The following is a 25,807-nucleotide window of genomic DNA, read 5'->3' on the forward strand; positions in this document are numbered from 1 at the left end:
GATAAGGTGCTCTGAATATGTCAGAGTAATTTGAGCTGGTCCTTACTTGTATGGAGTAAGCCCCATGAATACAGGTTTTTTTCATCTCTAGAGCAAGTCCAAAAGGCAAAAGAACTGGAAACATTCACTTAGGTGTGTATTAAAGACAAAAATAAAAGGGCTTGTGATTTTTACATGTTAAATACAAGGTACATAAAGTAACTAAAAAGAAAAAATTGCTTTCATGTGATTAAGTTGTTCTGATTGTTTATAGGATAAAAGAAATCAGAGATAAAGTAGCAGGACACTCAGGAAAAGACTATGCCCTGCAAAACCACTTATTAAATACGGTGAAAAGCTGGTCAAGAAGAGCCCAGAAACAGTGAGGCATGACACGTACCATGTGTAGTTTCGAGCTTATTTTTGTGTTTCTTATTTGGGTATTAGGTTGTTTGCTGTTTATTTTTTACGTGGAAACTTTCCCATCCCTAGGAGTATGCAAAAACAAGAGTACACAACCTACCTGAGAAGATGCTGAATCCTTAATATTCCTTAGAGAAATGGTGCTGCACACTCCAGTTCTGTGTTGTGCAGGTCACAACACAGAAAGCTCATCTGAGCAATTGCAATGTTTCCATGGTTTGAGAGATGCAAGGTTCTTCTACACAGAAAAAAAAAATAAAACACAGAATTCACTTTTACTTTTGTAAAACTATGCAAGAAGTATTTATAAATGTGATGTTAGCTCAATCCAGCATGAGGGAAGTCAAAGGTACGTAAAAGATTTGCAATTTAGTTTGGCTCTATTCCACATTTGCAAGTCACTTTCATCCAAATGATGCATTTTCTGTGTTTGATCTTGAGGGTTTACTGACCTCTGCTGCTTTTGTAAATAGGGAAATATCAATCAGCAAATTTCACTAGTAATTTAACTTGTGTCAAGGCATGCATAGTGTCCCCTTTCAGGACATTTCATCATGCTATCTGTATTATTGGAAAGGTCTGGTTAGTGGATAAAAAAAGCTAATCTACAAATTTAAGGACAATGTAGCCAACATTTGATTTGGACTTATATCTAACTTTGGGGGTTTTGTTTTTAATTACAAGTTGTTTACAAGAACAGCTACATTCTAATGTAACTCTGACAGTGTATTTAAAAATGTGTCCTTGAGGAATAAGCATATAATATTCTCATGTAAATCACCAGCAAGAAGAGATGAAATCTCTCAAATCAATAACCTGATACTCAAATTTTTTTATCTCTACTTTTCCTGGGATTTTTTTCTCCCATTGAAAATGCCCCATTTAAAAATTATTTTCAAAAAGAACTTTCACTGGAACTTTAAGGTGATTTAAAAGCTCTAAATTTAAGAAATGTAGGCAGGGTTCCTTTAGCACTCTAGAGTCCTCTGTTTACATCCAGTGAATTCTGCCAAGATTTTCAAAATACAGCCGAGTATTCAGAATCTGTACTATTTGAATCAAACTAGAATTTCCTGAGGATGCAACCTAAAAACCATTCCTGCACTTACCTGTCTGGGCAGTATTATTAAAAATAGGTGAGGTACAGCATGTCAGAAACCAGACCGCAGTGGATTGACCTTTTTTCATATGCGGATCTATTACAGAGAAAATTCTTCTCCAGAAAAGAACCAGGGCACATAGAAATACACAAGCACATCTGTAAATTTTCTGCAAACAGAATAAAAGTCTTAGAACAAAATACACTCCTAGCTTATGAAGCATAAAATCTTCACAGATTCTCAGGTTTTAAATCAGAATCTGACCTTGAATCTCAGAGAAGCCTAGAGCACAAAACTGATCTTTTCTTTTAAAGTGTAACAGCACAGCTCACAGGTGTGTTGATCTTTCCTTTTTCTCCCCTCCACTGCAGCATGCTGTGTTTCATTCCTGACACAACAGCCCTCAGCCCACCACCCCTGCTTAGGCCTCCCCACCATGGGATGTCCTTCTGTGCTTGTGATGGTGCTGTTGCCAGGTTCCTCTTTGATTTCTGCTTTCAAACGTATTGTGATGCTGCTGGGGAGTGCCACAGTCAGCAGCAGGAACTCCTGGGAGTGGTAAAGCACCCTCTACCAGCTCTCCTGTCAGTCTTCTGCATGCCTACGTGGGAGCTCAGGAGGAAGACAAAGGTTCTGTCGTGTTGCAGCATTACACCAGGGGAGAAGAATCACGAGGTAACACCCAATTTTACTACAGTTTTACTCAATTTTCAGGTTTCATATTAAATACAAGTTACTGTGCTTTAGATGCAAATCTTGCCTTATCTGCAAACAACTTCGCCAGAAAGGTTCATTCCAAGAGCCAACATACCCAACTGTTTCTGCTGGGCAGGAATATGTGTATGCACATAGACGTGTTACCAGCATTTAAAATCTATTCTCTTTCTAAAAGAAAAGAAGGTGTATAAAGAAGATTCCCACCCCAGGAGAAGTGTTTGAGGGCCCTCTTGTTTAGAAAGACACTCCATTTTCCAGCTGGGGAATACTGGATTCCTTAAGACGTTGTGAATATGTGAAGAGAGAAGAATACCAAAAAATCCGTGTTGGGAGGAAATATTTGCTCCCTGTTTCTCCCATCCCCCGTTCTGCAGGGGGCAGCAGAATCGCACAAACATTTCGTTATTGGAATCGGATGAATTAATATCTTTCTGGATAAATGAATGTCTGCCTGAACATCTGGCGCGATGGGAGGTGTTGCGGTCCCTCGGGGGTTGTTGCTGGGATGCGGGCAGGGTTGTTGGCGCGGGCAAAACGATGGATTAACTGGAGAGGTGATGGACGCCGGGGAGGGGGCAGGTGGGCAAACAAACGCTCCCAAATCAGAGGCTCCTATTTTCTTGGCAAAGGGAAATCTCCAGGCGGTGCTGTGAGGACTCAGAGACCGGGGAAGCCCCAGCTGGAAAACCCGGTGCTTGGGAGCTGCTCACGAACCAGCGCGATGCACGGGTGCTGTCCGTGTTATCCTGGACCGAATCCCGCAGAGCAGGATGGCAGGGCAGACCGGGCCGGGCAGGGCCGGGGGCGGGAGGGCCGCTCGGCCGCGCCCCCCGGGACTTTGAGCCCGGCAGCCCCGGCGGTGTCACCGGGCGGCCGCGGGCATGGCGGGGCGGCAGCGACACCGGCTGCTGCTGGAGAACGCGGAGCAGCTGGTGCTGGTGTGCGGCCGGCGGGAGCCGTACCTGCGGCGGGACGGCGCCCACACGCTGGCCCTGCTGCGGGCCGCCAGCCTGGTGGTGGGGCTGTGAGTGCTCCCGGGGCTCCGCTGGGAGCGGGGCTGGCGGGAGGGCATCCCCCAGCGCGGTCCGGGATTCACGGGACCGGCCTCGACCTCCATGGGAGAGCAGTCCCAGAGGGCTGCGGCTTCCCGGGGCGGGAGCCAGGTGCAGGCGATAGCAGTGGGATTTGAGTGCCCTGCGGATAGACGCTGTGTGCTCGCTGATCCGCAGGAGGAAAGCAGTGTTACCTAGCAGGAATTAGAGCGGAACAGTACCAAGGTGTCATCCAGAGGGATCTAAGGAGAGGACAAGCGTTATGGCAAACAGCTTGAAACGAATGGCATCAGCCCAGTGTTTGCTGTGCGTCTGTAACACGGGCGAACCACCTCCACATGTGCATCTTCAGTGCATCTCCTGAAGGTCCTGCCCCTCTTGTTCCAGGAGCTCTGTCGTCGAGCGGTTGACTTTTGAACAGGCTCACACGCTCTTTGGTCACTGTCTGTGTGTTGCAGGGATGGCTGTATCAAAGCTGTGGGCCAGGCAGATGTCATTCGCAATGAGTTTTCAGAAGCAACGTTTGAAAGGATAATTGACTGCTCTGGGAAGTGCGTGTTGCCAGGTAGGTGTATTTTTGTGATACAAAGAATAGCACTGCCAGCAGGTCAAGGCACATGATCCTGGTACTCAGCGCTGGTGAGACACATCTGGAGTGCTGTGTCCACTTCTGGGCTCCGCAGTACGAGAGAGACATGGAGCTGCTGGAGTGGGTAATCTGCAAAGATTATGAAGGGTTTGAAGCACCTCTCTTACGAGGAGAGACTGAGAGAGTTTGGTCTGTTCAGCCTCAAGAAGAGACAACTGAAAGGGGACCTCATCAAAATCTGTAAGTATCTGAAATGGGGGATGGCCACAGGAGGTTTCCAGGCTCTGCTCGGTGGTGCCAAGCAATAGGACAAGAGGCAATGGGCAGAAACTGATGCACAGGAAGGTCCACCTGAACACGAGGAAAAACTTTACTGTGCAGGTGACTGAGCACTGGAACAGGGTGCCCAGAGAGGTAGTGGAGATATTCAAGGGTTCTCACTGGAGATATTCAAGGGTTCTTTTGGGCTTCATGGTGGAGCTCTGTCTCCTCTTGTTTTGTCTGTAGATCTGTTCCTCTGTATCGTAGATCCCCACAGGTAGCTGACCCACAGAAGGACTCTTCAGATTCACTGCTCTTTTCTGTGCTCTCTTAGCCCATCAGCCATTTGGCCACAGGGTTCAGTCTATCCATCCTGCCTGCAGTTGTGTGAAGGCAAAAGGGATTTAAGTCACAAATTCTGCAGCTTTGCCTGATAAAAAATCCCCAAAAGATGGGCAAGTCTATTGCACATTAAACTCTCCAAGTGGTGTTAGTACATGAGCTGTCAGATCTGTTTCTCTTACAGTGGCCTTGCCATTCAGCAGTGTCAGTTTCAGAGCTTGTAGAAAAGGCTCCCACTGTAACAAATGTTGCTAGACAAAGTCTAGTGTGCTAAGCCCAGCCTAAGCAGTCTGCCTTTTTTTAAAGAGTACAGGCTTAAAGTCTAATGAACTCTTTCAAAGTTTGCTATTAATCCTTTCTTCCACAGTTTGAAAACTTTATCAAAATACCATGACAAACTCAGCAACTGATGCACTTACCTAGAGCCCTTTTGCCTAAGGTGTCAGCCATAAAAAAAAAGAAAGAAAATTAATAGCCTCTGAAGAAAATCCTAGATATTTGGCTGGTTGGATTTTTGCTTCTCTAACCAATAGAGACTTTTTAGGGGAGCTTCTGCTGTCTATTTAATTTGCTTGCATGTTCATAACATTTTCTCTTACACAGTGAAGTAACTCAAGTGTACATTTGCATTGTTTTCTTTAGGCCTGGTAGATGCACATACACATCCAGTGTGGGCTGGTGATAGGGTTCATGAGTTTGCAATGAAGGTAACAGCATAAAATTACACAGATGGATTTTTCTTCCTCCTTTTTTTTTTTTTTATTGTATAACTGTTTCTACTTCCTAGTGACTCTCATCTTTCTTTTACAGAAAAATACATAATTTCTGTCAGATAATCTACCTGAGGGAGGAGGGATGATTTTTGAATACTGATAGGCTGAGAGAGGAGTGTACCTGCAGCCTTTGCAGCCACTATTGATATATTTTTACATTAATTGAATCAATACAGGAGTGCCATCTTCTATTACTGTCTATGTCTTGATTTTTGCCTTCCTTTTTCTTTTCCACATAAATGGAATTTTGAGCTAGAGATTGGTTTTCCCCTTGGACTTAGGGGAAGGCAAATCTTTGGAATAATTCTTTTTATGCTGCTTTGTGGTGGTGTTCACAGGGGTCCTAGGACGAGGGAAGAGGCAAGAATCTTGACTCTGTGTTTCAGAAGGCTGATTTATTATTTTATTATATATATTATGTTAAAGGAAAATTATATATTAAAACTAGAATAGAGAATAGAGAAAGGATTCACCAGAAGGCTAGCAAGGGATAGAAACGAATGGAATGATAATAAAATCTTGTGACTGACCAGAGAGTCCAAGACAGCTGGTCTGCGATTGGCCATTAATTAAAAACAACCACATGAGACTAATCAAAGATGCACTTGTAGCAGGAGATAATTATTGTTTACATTTGTTTCTGAGGCCTCTCAGCTTCTCAAGAGAAAATATCCTAACAAAAGGACTTTTCATAAAATGTGTCTGTGACACCGCTTCTTACAACATTTTTTCACATAAGTGAAAGGGAGAGAGAAGAAAAGGGGGAGGGAGGAAGAATTAAGGGGAATTTTCTTCTCCTCTCTTTGTCTCTCTCACTGCAAAGAGACCTCAAGGCACTTTGCAGTATCTCTTGGATGGAGAACACACTTGTTCGCTGCTAATTGTACGGGGTGGTTTTTGTTTCTTGTCTTTAACCCAAGCTGGCAGGTGCGTCCTACATGGAGATCCACCAGGCTGGGGGCGGGATCCACTTCACAGTGGAGCACACTCGGGAGGCCACGGAGGCCGAGCTGCTGGCGGGGCTGCAGCAGCGCCTGGGCCGCATGCTCCGCGCGGGATCCACGCTGGTGGAGTGCAAGAGCGGCTACGGCCTGGACCTGGGCACCGAGCTCAAAATGCTGCGGGTGATTGAGCGCGCGCGGAGATCCACCGACATCGGCATCTCCTCGACCTACTGCGGAGCCCACGCCGTGCCCAGGTGATGGACTTCTCCTCCTCTTCTCAGGCACTGCTGCTTTGCTCTGGAAACTGGCTTCTTCTGCCTCGCTCCTCAAAAACAACGTGCTTGAAAAACAACAGCCAATGTTTATTTATAGGAATCTCTCCTGGATTTCAGGGCAGCATTATTTAGTGACTCCTAAGTGCCGGCATAGGCTTAGCTCAGAAACCCTGTCTCCAGCTGATGCTCACACTGAACATTACACAGAAAGTTCTTCTGCTTGCATTTGCTGCCATCCTTCAAGCTTGGTCTCTGTCATGAGATTTTATTTTAGCCAAATAACAACAGAAAATACCGTATTTAATCTTTATATAGCTCCATAAATGAAGTTTAATTATGCTTCCATGCAATGAAGACTTGCATGCATCTTATAGCTGTGAGATGAAAATTAAGCTGTGTTTAATCAATTATTCTGATGGTTCAAGTAGACATGTCATAAAAATACTTTCTCACTTCTGATTTTGATTTCACTATGATGAAAATAACATCTTAATGTTATCAGATTTCAGTGTATGAAGGAGCTAATGAGGAGATTTAGCTGGATATTTTGACATACTAAGTGTTAGGCTGCTGCAAGACAAGGCATGTGAGATGGAGGCAGGCTTCTTATGTGGCAGTATTCGAGAGATGTTTGTTAAAAGAAAAAAAAGTGTACTCCAAAAAGAAAAATCCCCAACCTTTTCTAACATTCAAGAAAACATGACCTAGAAAATATTTTTAGCAATCTGATTCTTGTGTGTTTGGAGGAGGATGGTATATTATCTTTTGTTAATCTAACTATGGAAAATGAATCCTGCATCATCTTCAGATTCTTAACTGGGAGATGGTTAAAAATAAAGTAACCAAAATTGGCTGAAGGCAGTAACTGCTTCTTTCAGGAAGTTCTACTAAAATTTAGAGGACTTAATGGTAAAATAAAATAGACCTTCCACCCCAAACTATATCTATATATATTTCTTAGCCCTTTCTCCTTCTCCTAAAAAGCCTTGGCAGAATCTCAGTCAAAAACCTGATAAATAGTCTTTCCCACCAACATGCTTTGAGCATTTCTGTAAACCAATGAAATAATTTCCAGTGTTTTTACAAACATACTAATTCTCATGTGTTAGGAAGACAGTTATGCTTTCTCATTCTTTGCACATTTCTGTCCCCACTGATGCACATCAAGCATAACAAAATGTAGTAGTAGTAAGGATACTGTAATTTAAGTAAGGAGAAAAGGTAGTTGGGAGTTTGAGGAAATTTCCTGAAGGAAATACTGAGTTATCTGTATTTTCCAGTTTAGGAAAAATTTTTTAAACCATCTCTTCTCTTTTCAATCAAATGTTTGTGTCTAGACTATTTTGCTTGAATTTTATGCTAGCCCTCAAACTTAGACTCTGGTTTGGGTTGTCATTTTGACCAGGAGGAAATCTGCAGTTCTTCCTTGGTCCCTCCAGTCATCATTTTGAGTCAAACTCATGATATGGAAATGTCTGATTTTAAAAAATCATTCTTTTTTATTGTGAAGTGATTATTGGGCCATTTTCCACTTTATCAAGAAATTTTCCAAGTGTTTCCCTGAGCAGAATTCTTCTGCATTAAAACAACAGCAGTTTTGTTTTGCGTTTTGGGTCATTATGTCCCTCAAAAAGTGAAACCATTTCTTAGTGTTTCCCTCTGTTTTGGCTTGGCTCTGGCCCTTATCTTTCAGCCCAAATTCCCCCAAAGGCTGGTGAGTAGACAGAGAAAAGGGAGAAGCCTTGGCAGGGTCAGAGGCTGAGCAACCCTGATGCCTGTTATGGCCTTGTTTATAAATTCAGCCAGAATTTGGCTTCTTGAGTTGATTCCATTGCAAGGCTCCCAACTCAGCCTCGTGTGGCACTCCACAGTGCCAGTGTGTGCCTGCCTTGCAGTGCCTGAAGCGAGCATTCAGGTTGTCAGGCATTTAGCTGCTGTACATCCCTTGTCCTTAGACATTAAAATTGGAAAATGCTAACTCACCTGCATGTTTTGGGATTATTTGCTCTTTCTGAGGCATTTAGTGATCTCTCCTGGGTTATTTTTATGTAACAGAGGATTTATAAATGGTTCTGACTTTTGCGAATCAAACCTTGGGAAGCCCCTCTGATTAGAAACAGTTTTCTGTCCATCACTCTGAGTGATATAAAAGGAGGAGAGGTGAATTAAAAATAATGACTTATACTGCATATCCCCTTTGAGCTTTGATATTTGCATAGAAGTATTGTATGAATACCATTTAACCCATTTAAATACTCACATATTTTAAATAGTTATATTTTAGGATACAGTATAAAGAGGTCAGAACATATGAATAGGAAAGCAGAAAAAATTGGTTCAAAGTACCCCATATCTTTATTAGCATCCAAGATGCCAAACTTTTTAAAAACACTCAGTAATACAATTTCATTTTCTTTGAATGGAAAGTAACTTATGTTGGAGAATACATGAATTACCATGGGGCTTAATTTTTTAATTTGAATTTTTTTGAGGGATTCATATTTACATAATTTCCTAAGTAATTCAGTAATTGCATGTATGGCTAGAGTGTGTGCCAGACTTCAAGGATGTTACTCACAGGGCTCTGTAACATTTTCTTTTTGTTAGAGGGAAAACTGCTGCTGAAGCCACAGATGACATTATCAATAACCACCTTCCCAAACTGAAAGAACTCAAACTAAGTGGTGAAATACATGTTAACAATATAGATGTCTTCTGTGAGAAGGGAGTCTTTGATCTGGAGTCTACAAGGAGAATACTTCAAGCTGGAAAAGATATAGGGTTACAGATTAACTTCCATGGTGACGAACTGCATCCGATGAAATCTGCTGAGGTACGTCTTGCTTAACATTAACATTCATTTTGGCTCCTGTGGGAGCCCAATCTGTGAAGGAATTGGAGTTTTCAAAACTGAGGTTGTGTTTTTTAAGACTTTATGAAATGACCATCTGATAGAAGCAGGTGCCAGGGAGAGCAGTCCATGTGCAACTTTGCAGGTGAGGACGTGGGAGGAGGCCTTGACCTCTGGGACTAATGTGCACTGGCTAACCAAACATTGACTTTGCTTATCTTCCACATGGGATACACATTGGGAAGGTGGATATCCATGCACCCAAGAATGACAAAAACATGGTTTCTATGCAACTTGAAAAATATTTTTTTGTTAAATGTGATGTTAGAAACAACAAGCCAAATTGCAGTGAGCACACTCAGCGGTCTCATTACTCAGATATCAGTTTATCTGAGCACGCTCAGAGAGGTGGTTTAGTCAAGACTAGGCTCCCAAATATCTTGATAAAGAAAGTCCCTTTGGCACCATGTTTCACCATCATTTAAATATTGACTCCTTCCTCTGAGGTCTGCCCAAGCTGTATATAAAAAAAAACCCAACTAAACCAAACCAAAAACTTGGTTGATCATAAAAGCCTATTTGACTTACCCATTGAAGGCAGCATTCAGTTTTGTGAACTATTTTCTGATGGATCATTTATGAACAGGAGTTGATAATGTTTTCATCCATGGCTCTCAAATAGTTTATGTTTTAGGCTGGTAAAAACACCACTGAAGGTGTGCTTCTACTCTGTGGGTGGATAAAGTGATCAACTTTTCCTGCAGTAAATTAACAAATATTTTGTCTCTGTATTCTGATTGTTTTTCAAGCATTCTTTACTGTGTCTCTTCTGGTATATTTTGCTTTAATAGTGAATTGTCTTTTCCCGTTGTTTAGAAACAGCTTTTTAAACTGAATTAATTGAGAACAGTGAGTAATTTGCTTGAATATTCCCTTAGCTTGGAGCTGAGCTGGGAGCCCGGGCCATCAGCCACCTGGAAGAAGTCAGTGATGAAGGTATTGTGGCAATGGCAAGAGCCAAGTGTGCTGCTGTCCTTCTGCCAACAACAGCCTACATGCTAAGGTAAGGCCTAGAGTGAAGGGAAACTTCTGTAACTGCAAATGCCTGTGTGTGGTTTGAGGGAGTTTTAATCCAAAAGCAGAAGGGTGTTTCTATGCCTTAATACAGGGAGCTGAATGAGCCTCCCTCCTTATGTCTTATTTCTGCTAGAAATCCTCAAAACTCTGTGAGATTGCTGAAAAGTCTCACAGTAGATTCAGAGTGGCTTTATGGCAACTATGGCTAAAAATTCCTACGGAGTGTATTTCCAAGTGCCCCCCTACAAACACCTACACAGATTAATCCAAGGACTGAACAATTTTGAAGTGGCTCTTCCAGATATTGAAGTTATTGGTAATATCTTTTGCATTATAATTGCTAAGTGAAAGGATCTCTAATGTATGCAGACTAAACTCACAGACTCAAAAATTGGGAAGGGGCTATTGCATCGCATGTGCCACTGCTCGTATTTTGGAGCCTGTCTTTGAAGCTATAAGAACTAGAAAAAAATATTTTTTAGAAGTGAAGACTTTCATCTTGTAAATTCTTAGATGGCTAAGATCTGGCTAAATACCAGAACTTCAGTGGTCTGGAGCCTGATGGTTGACACTGGCTGGTGCCACATGCAGTTACTGCACAAGCCGTGGCTCACGCTTCCCATTTATGTTTTCCATAGGATAATAGGTAGGTATGCAAGAGGAGGATTTGGGCTTTTACCTCCATAAGGATCAGTGTAACTGAATGCATGAATGTAGCCATACTGAGAGATGACTTTTGCCCTTGTAAATCATTGTATGATAACTAAGCAAATTGTACTGATCAGTTTATTTTTCCCACTAGACTGAAGCAACCTCAAGCTAGAAAAATGTTGGAAGAAGGTGTTATAGTTGCTCTTGGCAGTGACTTTAATCCTAATGCATACTGTTTTTCAATGGTAAGATAATCCTAATACTGAAACCATAGAATTATGAAATTTCTTACTAGTACAACTTGTGTGTAGGTCTTGTACACTTTGTGGCTTCATGTGCACAAGGAGAGCTGCCTGCCCCATGCAGACAGCTGTCTGTGTGTGTGTGTATTGGTAGTTTTTGCCAGAAATTCTTGAACCAGAATGGGTTCCATCCTTCATTTGCACTGAGAGGCCTATTTAAAATGCTCTCAAAGCTACTGATTTTAGAGTTCTCATTTTGGATTTGGCAAAATTTATGTTGTACAAAACAGCTCCTTCTGTTGCGCAAGGAAAAAGGAGAGTGCTTAGGGATTTGAAGCATAAACAGCTTTGTGTTGCTGGAAACTCCCATTGTGCCCTTCCTTGCCTAGCCTATGGTGATGCACCTGGCCTGTGTGAACATGAAGATGTCAATGAATGAAGCACTGGCAGCTGCCACCATTAATGCAGCTTATGCTCTGGGCAAATCAGACACACATGGCTCCTTGGAGGTCGGCAAGCAGGGGGATCTTCTTATCATAAACTCATCAAGGTTTGTTCTTCCACTGGCATTAGAAATGTGCTTTAACCTTAGTTATCTTCACTGAATAAAGGGACACTGGTAGCATTTCAGACCCACTTTCATTTTCCTTAATTACTCCAGTGGAAAATAAAGCCTAAGACTTTTGGGCTGTTATTACAAGTAATCCGTGCCTAACTACAAATCACCTAGAGATAATATGTGTTTATTTTGTGGAATAAATTCTCTACTGATAGACTCACTGTATTCATGCAGTAAGAGACAACTGTAGATATGTGTAGATATGGAATAGTGTTTTCCCATTTTCAAGCAAACCTTATAAAATTGCTGGGTATGCTGGGCATGTGACCTGCTCTTATGCAAGTTCATATATTCTTAAACATCTTGTCTTTTTAGGTGGGAGCACTTGATTTACCAGTTTGGTGGACATGACTCATTGATCAACTACGTTATAGTTAAAGGAAAAGTCATCTATGAAAATGAGAGGTGTGAGGCAATGGGCAGTTACTGAGAGAAGGCAGTAGTTCAGTGAGCTACTAAAATCAAATTAGGATGGAGTATTTCAAAGCAACAGACAAATCAGATTTGTATTTACTGGTAAATTGTTTGCCTGCTCACCTTACTCTTATTCAAATAAACCTTACCAAGCATTACCCATTTGGTGCATCTCCATGTCCATTGTCCTTCTATCCAGCACACTAAATAATTTCTAATTGTATCCATCTTAAATAAGACAGTTTCAAAATATGTTTTCCTATATAATTAATATATATTATAATATTTGAAAATAACCCAAACAAACTGGCAATGAATAAACAGAGTTTGGATCCAGGTGAGATTTACTGGGGAAGGTGATGCTAAGTAACCTGTGACAGAGGACCAGGGGCTCAGGCATGTACATTTGGGATGGCCCTTGGCTGTGTAGGCAGAAGATCACATGCAGTGTCATACAGATGTTCCAGAAAAGACATAATTTTATTTATTCTAGGTTGAATCTGAAATAACATGAGATCCACTTGTTTGTGGAAGTTTGAATATGATTCTGGTAAATTAAGTATGATAACTTTTACCCAAAGCTGTGTTGAAACTTAGGAGCCTAACTTTTCAAAAGTGCTCTTTCATTTATCTTTCAACTGCTGCTTCCCCCACCCCTGCTTATAACATCATTTAGGAATGCAGTATGTAGAAAAAGGATGATGATACAGCTCTGGATAATTTAAGCTTTTGCAGTATTTAAGCAGAGGATCTGGGGTAGGAGGGTCTCTGAATACCCATGGACTAAGTATTTTCTTCAAATTTTCAAATGGATGGTGGCTGCAGAAGCAAAAGGGATTTACTTTCTGAAGTAAAGAATGAAAGTGCACCTGACAAGCATGAAGAACTTCACATCAAAAATAGTTATTGATATAAGCAAGTGACATAACCTGTGATACAGAGCAGAGTGCTTTAGTAAACCAGACTCTTGAGGAAGGACAATGGTCTCATTCTGATTAACAGGTATTTGAAACCATCACGAACATGCATGAGCATTATTTTGACCTCCTGATCTCCCCGAGCCTTGGACACATCTGTTAGCACCCAAAATCTGCAAGCCATCCTCTGTAGTGTCTTTCTTCGTGCTTTATTTGATCCAGGCTAGCCAACCAAATCAGATTTTAAAACAATGTAATAGCATTCCTGCCACCTGACGTGTTTTCCTGCAAGCAGATGTTGTACCAGATGTGGATGTGGAACTTTGTTTTTATGAAGCTTGAAAGAACATCCCAAGTATGTGATTGCACAGTCCATTCTGCCCAAGACAACCTTCATAAATAATGTTTATACAGGGATTTGGGAAGGCTATCAGGGAAGGAGCACAGGCATTTCTCAAATGCAGGGTGCAGGCAGAGTGGTGCCTCTCAGCCCTGCACAGGCACAGTGCAAAACCTGAGTCCAGTGTGCTGCAGTGTGTGCTGGGGATCCCTTGGTCCCACAGCCAAAAGCAGGGCTGAGTGGGAAGCAGGGCCCAGAATCTCTTCTCTGAATGCTCAAGGCATTGGCTTGGGCATTTGGCAACCTGCCAGGTTGCCAGCAGGCAGGAGCCCTCTCCTCAGGGCACAGTTACCATGCCAGGTGTCAGATGCTCAAAGGCAGCCCCACAGTGGAGCTTTGGCTGCCCCTTGCAGCACAGCCAACAGCCTGGGGAGGCTTTCAGCTTGTGCTGAATGCCCCTCAGCCACATCAGTACTGCCCTGTCATCACTGCGCCATGAGGTGAAATCCATGTCCTGGTTCTTCCCTTGCAAAACAAAGCCTGTGCCAGAGGTCAGTGTTGTGACACAGAGCACACTGACTTGTGATCCCTCTGTGGGGACAGGGCCCCTGGCAGACAGGCAGAGACCTGGGGAGCCATGGGAGTGTAGGGCTCGGTGCTATTGCCTCAGCACTGGTTCACATGCACTAGTCCTACACCTCCTCTTCTCCCTTTTCTGGCCCCTGTGTCACCTGTCCTACTTCCAAATTAAGCTTTTGCTTTACATTTTCATCATCACACAAGTGACAGGAAAATAGATTGCTACAACTATATGTGAAGCCTCAGTTTATTGATTGCAGGTGTGGGCCCATAGCTCTTGGAAAGCTGCATTAAATGTAGTCCATCACCAGAATATAAAATATTTGTTCTGGAGCAGTGATCTCCATAGCACATTCCTATGCACACAGCTCTCCTGATTTGTGAAGCACCTGCTCTAAAAATGCTCCTGTTGTACAAGAGCCTATACCTCACATATGATCTGCAAAAGAGATTACCTAAGTGTAAAGATAAACTTGCTTGTGGCAAAATGAAGGGGATCACAGCAGTTAACCAAGGGGGGAGAAGAAAGGTAGGAATATCAAACTTAGGCTGTTTGGGATCATTGGCACAGATGGAGAGAAAACAAACAAAATGTTGACAAAACAAATACTGGTTTCATCAGGAGTCTGAATGATTTGTATTCAGAAGTTGATGAAATTCAGTGAAAACCACACTACCATGACAAAGTTGTCTTTTACACATGAGGAAAGCAGAGAGACTTTTCTTTACTATCTATTTGTGCATCTGAGCTCGACAGTCAGGTCCTCTGGGTCGCCTGGAGAAACCACATTGAGCGTGAGTGGAATGGCCATGCTCAGGTGAGGCTCTGGAAGGGATCTGCTCTCTTCCAGGGGATCACAACTCAGAGCTCATTCTGATGCCTGTGGTCATGACTATCATCTGCACTCATTCTCAGGGAGAAAGCTGTAGGTGAAATGGGTCTTGATTCAGGGATGTGTTCCCTCCTGTACTTTTCAATGTAAGGGTAGGCCACTTCCCACACCTGTGGAACAAGAATGTGAAACAGCAGTCAGAGGCAAAGAAAAGGTCAGCTAAGACATCAATGCATGAGTTCAGGAAACTCTGAAGAAAAGTTATTGGGTGGGAAATGCTGTATGGGAGGAGCAGAACCAGAGAGGCAGATAGAGCAAGGCTTAGGGAAGAGCATGTGGAGGGAGCTGACAAGGCATGGGAAAGGATACAGCTCCAAGGGGACAAGGTGAAAGGATTCAAGGCAAAAATACTTTGTCCTTCCTTGTTACCAGGCTAAAGCTCTGTGTGCAATAGTTGGGAGAGGGTCACTGTCACTTGCTACAAAACTACTTGGCCATGAAGAGGGTTGGGCAGCAAAAACAGCAGATGGCATGGACAAAGAAAAAGGGTTCTAGACAGTCCTGCACAGAAGCCAAAAGCCAGCACTCACCTTCTGCTCCACGAGCAGCCTGTGAGCTGCTTCAATGTCTGGGGCCATGAAGCGATCCTTTATCCAGGGCCTGTGAGGAGACATTGGGCAAACATTAACCCCACTGGCAGCAGCTGCTCTCCATGCAGGCAGCCCCTGGGGAACGTGTTTGCCTGCTCTTACCTCACCACGGAGCGCACAAGGTCATAGACCTTCTCCAATGGCGTGGTGGTTCTCAGAGGGCGGAGGAACTCAATGCCCTGGCAGGCGGCGAGCAGCTCGATGGCCAGGACTGGGAAAGCAGAGCAGCCAAAGGGATGTTGGCAGGCACAGCTCAAGGTGAGGCTTCCTGTCTAAAACTACCCCTGGCCTTTGTGCTCACTCATATAGTTCAGGCAAGGTGAAAAACCAGTGGGTACACACCCCCAGAGAGACAGCCTAGAGCCAGGATCATTCCATGGGTGATGCTGAGGGCAGTGCCAGCCTCAGCAAGCAGATTTTGGGTGCTGTTGTACAGACCTTTCAAGTGTACAGGAACTCCTGGTCACCAGAATCTTAAATCCCTAGGAATCTCTTCCAGGGTAACTGGAATACTCAAATTAATGTTCATCATAAATCAGAAAGCTTCTTTTGCACTGAGAAAAGAGGAGCCTGAGCTTAAAAAAAAAAAAAAGCTCTCCCTCTAAAGCTTGCCAGAGCCCACATGAAAACACCAGGAAAATGACAGCACTTTGGAAGAGAGTCTTCTGTCTGGAAAAGTTTGCATAGTATCTGCCTACCTTACACCTGATCATTATTGGTATTAGCCCCTCATTTTCATGATTCAAGGTCTGTCATGAAATCAGAATTTTAATTTTACCTTGTTCCACATGTTCAATAACTCTCAAGGCTTTTCTTGCAGCCCATCCTCCCATGGACACGTGATCCTCTGTAGCAGCACTGGTTGAGAGAGAATCCACAGAAGAGGGGTGGCACAAGGCTTTGTTCTCAGACACTGCAAAAACCCAGCACAATGAATGAAGGACAGAATAGGCAGGAGACAGCAGAAGCAGTGGACAACACGGACATAAGAGCCTGCCCACCACCTTGGGTCCAACTACTGCTCCTCTTTTGAGGATGCATCAGTATTTTACCTGGACTGAGTAATTTGTAATAACCACCTGGAAAACTACCATTGCCTCTGAAAACACTAACCAACAGCAGTCTTTAGATGCAAATATTAACCAAATACAGAATGACAGCTCACTCTTCACTCCCTTATGTCCAGTTTGAGTTGCTGTGGCTCAAAGGCCTGGAGGAAACTGAAGCAGAAGAGCAGACAGCATAACTGAAACACAAGCCTGGTTCTGCTTGTTGCTCTAGGGCTGTAAAGAGCATTGGCTCCCTCTGGTTTGGTCACAAAGATCACCCCTCCCCTGCTTTCAAGAATACAGCGAGAGATCGGCATCTGGTCTGCTCATTGCAGCTGAGGCACCTTCAGAACTTCCTCTAGAAAGATGGGGAATGCAATATAAACCTTCTCCCTCCCTCACCTCACAAGGCTGCCCACATCCCTGAGGGTGACACACTCCAGCTTTGAAAGCCAGGTGCGAGATCTGGAATAAATTCTCATGCTGCATCCAAAAGCAACAGGCAAATGGCTGCAGAAGAGGCCTTAGGCACCACTCAGTGACAATTTGAGGTTGAGAACCGCTCTTTAAATGAGAAGAAATGCAGTCTGCATTCACAGCACTCTGGCTGCACTCAGCCTTTTCTTTCTGAAGCCCAGCGGGATGCTGTGTAACACTCTCGCCAAATTAGCAGCTTCAGAAAAGCCACAGGAGCAACAGAGAGGCAGTGACACCAACTGCAAATAGGCTGGAGTGACAGTCTAGGACCAGAGCCCAGCTGAGACATTCAGGTGATGGCAGGTCCCAGAGAGGCTGCATGTGATCACTTCAAACAGCTCGGTCTGGCAGGCACAGAGCTGCTGGAGCAGGGGCAGACACACATATCCAGTGGTGTTGCAAAATATCTGCAATTTTTTTTCAGATTTATCTATTAACCCTGGGAGTGAAAAACATTAGCTGGTACACAAACAACCCAGAAACTGGCAGAATGATTTGAAAAATATTGGTGATTAAAAAAGTTAAGAAAAATAAAACAAACTCAAACTTCAGATAAAAATTCAGATAAAATCCTGGCTGTTTTGATCAGGATGAGGTGATTTTGACCCATAGACTTCTAGTGTCAGCAGAGGCAGGGCTATAATTTCATTTCCCACAGCAGAAATCACAAACACCCCAGAATCTGTCAGCCCAGATTGCAGAAGTGTGCAGTGAAACCTGAAGCCATGCAACCAACTGAAGCCTAAATTCTCCCCAGCAAAAGGTAAAGCTTTCAGCCCCTAAACAAGGGGATGAGCATTCAGGCTCCTCTTCCAGACCCACTTCCCAAACCAGCCTCTAGGCAGAGTTCCTTTAGCCCACTGATTTAGTTAATTCATTTGTTTTTCTCCAGAATGTTTACGTACACATTTAACCTGATATCCTCTGTTCCTGTGTTTGTTTTTAACTTTTAAAATCTACTCTCTTCTCACAGCATGTTTATCTTTATATTGGCCCATGTTTCCCTGAACCTCTGAACTGTAGTATGCCAGCAGCCAGCAGGCTTCTTGTTGCCTTAGCCATGAGTACTAGAGGAAAAACTGAAGTGATGTTTCATTTAAGTGTGCTCCCCCAATAGCCAGCCCTGCAAACTCCAGTCTTCTGAGGGCTCTGGGGTCTGATACTGATGTGCCAAATGGAGACAGCCAGAACTGAGGGCATCAGGCCACCTTTGGGACAAGCTTTCCCACCAAAGTCTGCTCAGAGTCTGCATGCCCAAGAGTTGCTGCAGAATAAGGAAGCCTGAAGTGAAATAATTGCAGCCACACCCAATGCTCATACTTTACAAGACAGCACAGAGCACATGGAGAGGACACAGAAAACAGGAGCTAGATACCTTTGTGTCTACTGTTAGATTGCATCTGTCTGAAAAAAATCAGTCTTTCCAGCTTGCTCTCTCTATGGCATTGCTCAAGCACTCACCCAGGGCAGCTGCTGTGCAGTGTGCAATCATGAAGCCCGAGTTCAGACCTCCTTCAGTGACTAAAAATGCAGGCAGTTCACTGAGTGAGGGGTTGCAGAGCCTCTCAATTCTTCTTTCACTAATTGCAGCGAGTTCATGCACACCAATTGCTAAATAGTCCAGAGCCTACAAAAGAAGATCTCATTAAACCAGATGAAAGAAACAAACCAGAAAAAGGTTTTTTTCCTTTCTTCAAATGCTGAATTACCTTTGCAGGGTATTCACCATGAAAATTTCCTCCAGAAATGGTCTCTTCTCTTTCAGCAAACACCATCTTTAAGGAGAAGTTAAGGCCCATGTGGGTGAAATACAGTTTACATGAGTGATATACGCCAGTTATTAGAATATCTTAACTGAAGGAATGTTTGTGCCAATAGGCTTTTTTTTGCAAACACATTATATTGCTTCCACACTTCCACTTTTCAGGAAATGAAAACACAATCTCAGTTCTTCAAATGTGTAGGTACAATTTTGACATGTATTTTTTCAAATAAGCTACATAAAGGGATGTCTTTGATCGAGGGTGCAAAAAACCCCAACTGTTCAGATCCTAGCATAGATTTTCAGTTCCTTGATAGATTCTCTCCATGACAGTTACAATTTTGGCACTTAATTAGTCCAAATTTGAATTGGACTACTTCCAATTAGAAGAATTGGATTAGATTCTAATTAAAGATAAAAAGATGTTTATAAGATTAGAAGCAATAATGCTTCTCAGCAATTGATATGATGCTATGTACAGCATCATTATAGTGCTGACAGAAAAGCAGCTGTGCATTACAGAGCTGACAGAAATCCTTCAATGCAGTCATAGGGAAAGGAAGAGAGGTTGCTGTTGCAAACAATGACAGTTATTGACCAAAGCCAGTTATGACTTTTTTGCCTCCAGTGTAACTGTACAGAAGAAAAGAATAAAAAAGGCCAAGCAGAATTTTATATAGTAATAAAGTAATCAAAAAGATACAGGGTTGTCTGTGGCGCTGTTGAGTTCCGTCGTTATTATGTCCTTCACAAAAGCAATTGTATCATTTACAATTCCATGGACCTAGAACAAAAGACATTAGTGACTGAGCTTAGTATCTGTACTCAGTTCACTTTCAGGATGCTGACTGAGCTGCAGGGACCCCCTTTCCCACTATTCCACTTGATTTTCACAGATGGAAGATGGTCTTGGATTTGCTTTTAACATCAGGAGCATCACTGCCAATCCCAGACACTTCAAAGATGGTATTTACTATTATTATGGCCATTTTGCCAAAAGAGTAATCTGAATATGACATTGTTTACCTATTTGGGTTGGCTTACCTAAATGGAAGGTATTTATTCAGTGGCAGAAGTGTTATGAGGGAAGAAGTAGCCTTACAAAGACTTACAGAAAACAAAACCTCTTATTAATTAAATTTCATTAATTCCACTGATTTAATAGCTTTGCTCCTGTTAAAATGCATAGGATTGAGGAATTCCAATAAATCTGAAATACTACATTCTGTTCTGCTTCTGGAAACACCCAGTTCATGTTACTAACACCAATGCAGAAGAAAATCCCTACAAAATCTGCAAGCACGGAAACCAGCACTTTCCCTCTGCTTATGACCTCTGGCCTCTTCCAGATATGGACACGGCTTTGTTCAATGCTGCCTGATCTGTACACACATGACAGCAACAAATTGCATGTCTCCATTAACAGTATTCAGGCAAAATAAAGCCACTTCCTCTAACAGTGTCAGACAGCACCTAACTGACTGTATTTCTGAGGTGGAAATTTCACCATCATTTATCTATTTTTACAGAAGGATCTAAAAGTCAGTCTGTCTTTACCTGAGGGCAGCAGCGCATTGTGTATGCGTCCTGAACTCGGTCACAGAATCTGTGGCTCTCTAGAAGACACAAGGAGGGCAAACCCCAAATATTGCTTACATAAAAGCATTGTGTCCTTTGAAGGACCCAGCCTGTCCTGGTAACCTGAGAGGGTGAAGGTTCAGATTGTTCACCTGCTATTTCTGATGGATGATGGTCAGAATCTAGAAGGGACCTGAACCGAAAGGCCACTTCAGCCTGCCCTCGATGTGGGCGCACTGCATGGATGTCTAGTAAGAGAAGTTAGACTGTCAGGCTGTGCCTCCCTTGTCAGGAGATACTTAGCAAACAGACAGGAAGGGCCCAGTACCCACCAGTGTCAAAGGCCCTCGTTGTACCCTTCAGCACTTCCAGTGTAAGGGCAGCAATGATGTCAGCTTGCCTCGCTATAGCTCCGGCCCTTTCCACCGCCTCACACCCCAGCGAGGTGATCATTTGTGTCCCGTTGATGAGCGCCAGACCCTTCCAAGAGAGAGCAGATGTCAAGTGAATTCACTGCAGTTATTTCACACACTGTGACAATTCCCCATGTCTGTGACAATTCTCCTTCTCACATGAAGGAGGTAAAGATCTTTGCCTAGCTTTTTGTACCATCCTGAAATCATAAAATGCACGGCTTGACTGAGCATCTTTGCTGCAATAAAGTGTTTATACTCATGACCCCATTAAGTCTCTGCAGATACCCTTGGAGCACCAGTAGTTCCAAGTAAGTCAGATACCTGCTTCAAGTCAGGCATCTGACCTCCTGCTATGGTCAAAGAGCAGAGAGGTACCTTGAAGGTGCCTCTTAGACAGCTGTTTCAGGATGGCTTTAAGTGCTTTTGAAAGAGACCTGTCTGTCTCCACTGACCACAGAGCCAATCTGAACACCAAGCTTGGGTCTGACATTTCAAGTCAAGTAAGGTGACAGTAGGAGTGGTGACTCCCACTCCTGATAACACTTCATCATTATCCTTCTGAAGTTTGATTTAAAATTATTATTAATTAATGTAATGCTTTTATTGTACCTATAAAGCAAATAGTGATTGACTATGCTCTTTTTCATCAGCTGGCATCATTATACTTTATTACCTCTTTTGGTTTCAAGGTAATTGGTTTCAGTCCATGAGCTTCCAGGACCTGTGAAGGAGTTAAATGCCAAGGCAGTCAATGAAAAATACTTTTCAGTCACCAAAGTCACAAAATTAAGTCACTAAAACTTAAATGTTTCCATGAACAGAAATATTAACAAATGTCTTAAGTGATGGGAGAAAAAGAGCTTTACATCACACATATTTTTTTTCTGCTGGGCTAAATAAAGGGCTTCCAAACTAGCATCTCACTTCCTAGTGCTAATACAAGACGGTAGCAGGAGCACCGAGGCAAGATATATGTCACTGTCACAGCCCATTAACATCTACCATGTTCTAGATGATGGGAGAGGGCAATAGGAAAGAGGGCTGGAAACCTCTTGGAAAGGCAGTTCTGCCTACACCCTGCCTCATAGCATTTTGGCTTGGTGTAAATTATTCCTTTTTAAATGATCCCTAATCCTTTCTATAGAAAATCTCTAGTGACAGGAGGAGTCCTATCCAATGTATTCTGTACATTTCTATTCTATAGGGCAATTGCTCCTGCAGGAAATGGAGAAACAGCATAACCTATTTCTCATTTAATCCTCTCATCCTGTCCGATGGAAGAGGTAATGCACCTCAGAAGTGTACAGCTATAACTTCTGGTGTAGAAGGTCCAGGACACACTGGTCTGCTTCTTCCTTACTCCTCTCCCTGTGCAGTCCTCAATCTTTCTCCAGTCTATAGTGATGTACACCTATCAATCCATCAATGGGTCTGGTATTCAAATGTTCATGGGTAGGAGTTATAGGTGTAGCAGAACAAACTACCATGAAAGACTTTGGAGGGGCTGGACTTGGAGATACTTAACATAAGATCAATCTGCTGGTGTTGGTGGCAGAATAACGATGGATTAAAAACTAATTTCATTGTAACATTTCCATTTTGTGAAGGAGAATGATATAAGGGCTCCTTGTAACCCTAGCTAATTTATCAAAAATGAAATATCCAAACCTGTGTATTTACTTAAAGCCACTATAAAATCAGTAGAAATTTTACTGCAAAGATCTTGCCTCCAGTAAATCTCCAGGTATGCTCAGCATTTGAGAGGTGATGTTGGATTTTTTAGAAAAGTATTGATGCTCACGGAGCTGAAGATAGAGCAATAGTTCTTTCATAGTTGGTATCATATCCTCTCCATTTCTCCAGTTCATAAATGATGTCACTGTGGTATCTTGTATAGCAGTACTGTGGCATGATATTTCTTTAGAGGTCAATATCATGCTGCTTATTTATGTCTGCTCCAGTGACAGTTCTTGTATTCTCCATGGATCCACCTTTCTCAAATTAAAGGATGAGTTGCTAAAGGCAACCTAGTCCCAGTTCAAACTGGGAGAGAAAATGCAAAGACTTGTACATGTTACTAATCTGAGCAAAAGCTCTCTTTCTCTCAAAGCTGCATGCAATTTGAAAAATGAGTCAGCAAGCTAAAAAAAATAAACTATCAGCTGCACAAATCTTACATATTTAGCATCAGCCCAGCCACTCTTCGGGGACCACATCTTTCCCTCTCCAATTAATCCCAGAGCAAGATGAGAGAGAGGGGCCAAGTCTCCGCTGGCTCCAACTGTCCCTTTCTCTGGGATATAAGGAAGGCAGGATGCTAGAAAGAAAACAAAAATCACTTCTTTTAGAGCCTTCCCTTGATACACTCCTTGGAGAACAGAGAAGCCAGCTCACAAGTGTGGCCACAGTAACAGCCTACAATCACGGACAATGGCACCAACAGGAATACTCTTGTTGCAGCTCTAGTCCTGATCTCTCACAACTACCAAGTTGAAAGACCAGCATCTGCATCTTGACCCGCACCCTTTAACAAAACAGTTAAAAGAAAAAAAAAGGGAAAGGAAGATTTTCTTTAAACATCTTTTTACCATTAAACACTTCAATAACTTGCTCGAGGGTTTCTAGGGATATTCCACTGTATCCTTTGGCTAGGACATTGATTCTCAGTGCCAAGAGCATGCGAGTTCTCTCCGGGGTCAAAGGTTTCCCCACACCTGAAACAGTAACAGAACCCCCTCGGTTACTCACCCGCTACCAACAAGCGCAGAAAAGGGAAGCACCAAGCAATCTCTCATTACCTGCAGAATGTGAACGAACCAAGTTCACTTGAAGCTCCCTACAGAAAAAAGAAAATATGTTAAACCTCAGAAAAAGTCTCATCAGGTTTGATTTTGCACAAAAGAGAAGGAATTTCTGAAGCAGCTCTCTCATTTAACCCCAAATACAGGGTCAAACTGCTCCCTCCACTTCCTTTCCTGAAAAGAAAGGACAGGGAAGGCTGCCCACACAACATACCTCAGATTGCTGTTTGGGATTACAGTCCTGGCAAACTTTCCAAAACCCGTGGTGATTCCATAAACAACTGCAAGAAATGTACACTGCTGGTAAAGGAGGGAACCTGATGAAGTCTTCTAAACAATTAGTAGTTAAAAGCAAAAATATTTACCTGTCTGTTCCTTTACGATCCTTTCAATCACTTCTCGTGATTTTTTGACTTTAGTTTCAGCTTCGGGTGTGAGCTAAAACAAGAGTAGTTTAAATATTAGTTTATTTGTCATTATTTAGCTGTGGAAAAATAAACATATAATTTTTAGCTGTATTTGTCCAGAATTTTTACCTTTATCTTGTAGAGTCCCTTTCCTAAATTGACCAAGTCCTCCGTTGTTAAGCTGTTGCCATCTAAAGAAATATACTACACCAAAGAGCCACCTTTTAGTTTGGGACATGGATACATACAAAGTTACTTAATAGTCACTATAAATAAAAAATACAGTCACAACTTGGCAATGACAGGAAGCTTTTTCATGCTTATTCATAAGACAGGAACTCGGGTAACAAAAACATAATAAGCACATTGTAATTTTGTTTCCTAGACCCAGCCAATCTAATAGCCCCTGCTTTTGTGAAATGCTGGATGAACTCTAAGCATTTTCTGGTGAGTAGCAGGATTTGTTACTGAGTTGTAAAATTATTGGTGATTCTTACCTGTTCTGGTTCTCGGTATTTGCTGTATCTGAAAGTTTTGTAAAGGAAAAAGGGCAGACAGGATTTCACAGGCAGTGACCACTCAATTACAGCTAGCAATGTGTTTTAAGAATGAAGGAACTCTAAAAAATGCAGGAAAACTAGAAAATTATAAATCTATAACTGTAAAAACTTCACAAAGCACTCAAAAAGGATACAAATGAACTCCTTCTGGCTGAGATGGTATGAAATCTGGAGACATTATATCTCCTTCTATAACTAGAAGAAATATGCAGAATAAACACATACAGACACATTTATTACAAATTGTAATAAATAGCAAATTAACTTATGTGAATAATGCAATTTAAAAATGTTTAAATTGCATTATTCACATAAGTTAATTTGCTATTTATTACAATTCACAGCAACAAGAATTCTAATTTCCAGTTATCAGCCCTGAACATACTTGCATGCTTCTGGGAAAATAACAAGGAACTATGTATTTATTTAAGATATTCCAAAGGCTAAGGCAGAACAGCTTACACTATATATGACAGCAGATACAAAAGATATATATATTGAATCCTGTACCTTCTAACTTTTATGTAGTTCTGTTCTTAAAAATTAAATATTCTTAAATTATTGGGCATTATTCCATAAAAGCTTGTTTATTTACAAAATTTACAAAGGTAGACAATCTCTCAGGTACAATTTTAGATGAATCTAGATAAAGCCACAGTTTGCTGTCTCAGATGACAACACAGACATTCTACAATGCAATGCTTAAGACTTTGCTTACCAACTTCAACAAATTCATTGTCTTCCAGAGCATCCCCCACGGTATCATCAAGATCCAGCAAGCCAAGTCCCTTGCACCTTCGAATGTAAAACTTGACTTCTTCCACTGAGGCAAATCCCCCGTTGTCGGGTTTGTTTTTCATGTAGCGTCTCACAGCTTCCTTTCCCAGCCACTCGATGGTGTTTGTGGAGCTCAGGCATGGCACTGCCAGCCACTCTCCTCGGACGTGCACCGTGTACCTCGGCATGCTTGCTCTCCTGAAATTGCTCCTTGACCAAGAAGGGCTGCAGCGTGCAGCAGCCTCACATTTACCGTGTGATGATGGCCTGAAGAGCTGTGCCTATCTAGAGCTCAGTGTTGCAATCGGATAGAAGCAAAAACCCACCCTCAACATCCTCACCTTTGTAAATA

The 25,807-nt window shown here is 42.4% G+C and overlaps 2 protein-coding genes across 2 annotated transcripts; one reads left to right on the forward strand and one right to left on the reverse strand.

Moving 5' to 3' along the window:
- Nucleotides 1-3,083: 3,083 nt before the first annotated feature.
- On the forward strand, nt 3,084-12,467 carry AMDHD1 (amidohydrolase domain containing 1). The gene is made up of 9 exons (XM_059472787.1): nt 3,084-3,243; nt 3,730-3,836; nt 5,106-5,170; nt 6,157-6,434; nt 9,063-9,288; nt 10,245-10,369; nt 11,186-11,279; nt 11,666-11,826; nt 12,211-12,467. The coding sequence occupies exons 1-9, from the start codon at nt 3,101-3,103 to the stop codon at nt 12,323-12,325; spliced, it is 1,314 nt and encodes a 437-aa protein (XP_059328770.1). The 5' UTR covers nt 3,084-3,100; the 3' UTR covers nt 12,326-12,467.
- Nucleotides 12,468-14,374: 1,907 nt separating this feature from the next.
- Nucleotides 14,375-25,746, reverse strand: HAL (histidine ammonia-lyase). Its single transcript, XM_059472382.1, has 20 exons — nt 25,397-25,746; nt 24,813-24,873; nt 24,616-24,643; nt 24,248-24,322; nt 24,077-24,149; nt 23,926-23,992; nt 23,709-23,746; nt 23,499-23,624; nt 23,088-23,227; nt 21,584-21,631; nt 20,827-20,974; nt 20,647-20,742; nt 20,474-20,532; nt 19,620-19,700; nt 18,864-18,929; nt 18,616-18,781; nt 16,407-16,541; nt 15,731-15,839; nt 15,569-15,638; nt 14,375-15,148 (listed from the first exon to the last, which is right to left on the reverse strand). The coding sequence occupies exons 1-20, from the start codon at nt 25,641-25,643 to the stop codon at nt 15,008-15,010; spliced, it is 1,974 nt and encodes a 657-aa protein (XP_059328365.1). The 5' UTR covers nt 25,644-25,746; the 3' UTR covers nt 14,375-15,007.
- Between the last annotated feature and the right edge of the window lie 61 nt (nt 25,747-25,807).

The sequence above is a fragment of the Ammospiza nelsoni genome, chromosome 5, assembly GCF_027579445.1.
Source record: "Ammospiza nelsoni isolate bAmmNel1 chromosome 5, bAmmNel1.pri, whole genome shotgun sequence".
Lineage (NCBI taxonomy): Eukaryota > Metazoa > Chordata > Aves > Passeriformes > Passerellidae > Ammospiza > Ammospiza nelsoni.

Excerpts from the sequence above, each read along its gene's own strand:
- AMDHD1 (XM_059472787.1), top strand. The coding sequence starts at position 3,101 with ATGGCGGGGCGGCAGCGACACCGGCTGCTGCTGGAGAACGCGGAGCAG. Across the intron at positions 3,244-3,729 it reads GCCAGCCTGGTGGTGGGGCT|GGATGGCTGTATCAAAGCTG; the intron begins GTGAGTGCTCCC and ends TGTGTGTTGCAG. Across the intron at positions 5,171-6,156 it reads TTCATGAGTTTGCAATGAAG|CTGGCAGGTGCGTCCTACAT; the intron begins GTAACAGCATAA and ends CTTTAACCCAAG.
- HAL (XM_059472382.1), bottom strand. The coding sequence starts at position 25,643 with ATGCCGAGGTACACGGTGCACGTCCGAGGAGAGTGGCTGGCAGTGCCA. Across the intron at positions 24,874-25,396 it reads CAATGAATTTGTTGAAGTTG|TTATAGAAGGAGATATAATG; the intron begins GTAAGCAAAGTC and ends TATTTCTTCTAG. Across the intron at positions 18,930-19,619 it reads ACAGCGCCACAGACAACCCT|ATGGTGTTTGCTGAAAGAGA; the intron begins GTATCTTTTTGA and ends TTCTCCTTAAAG.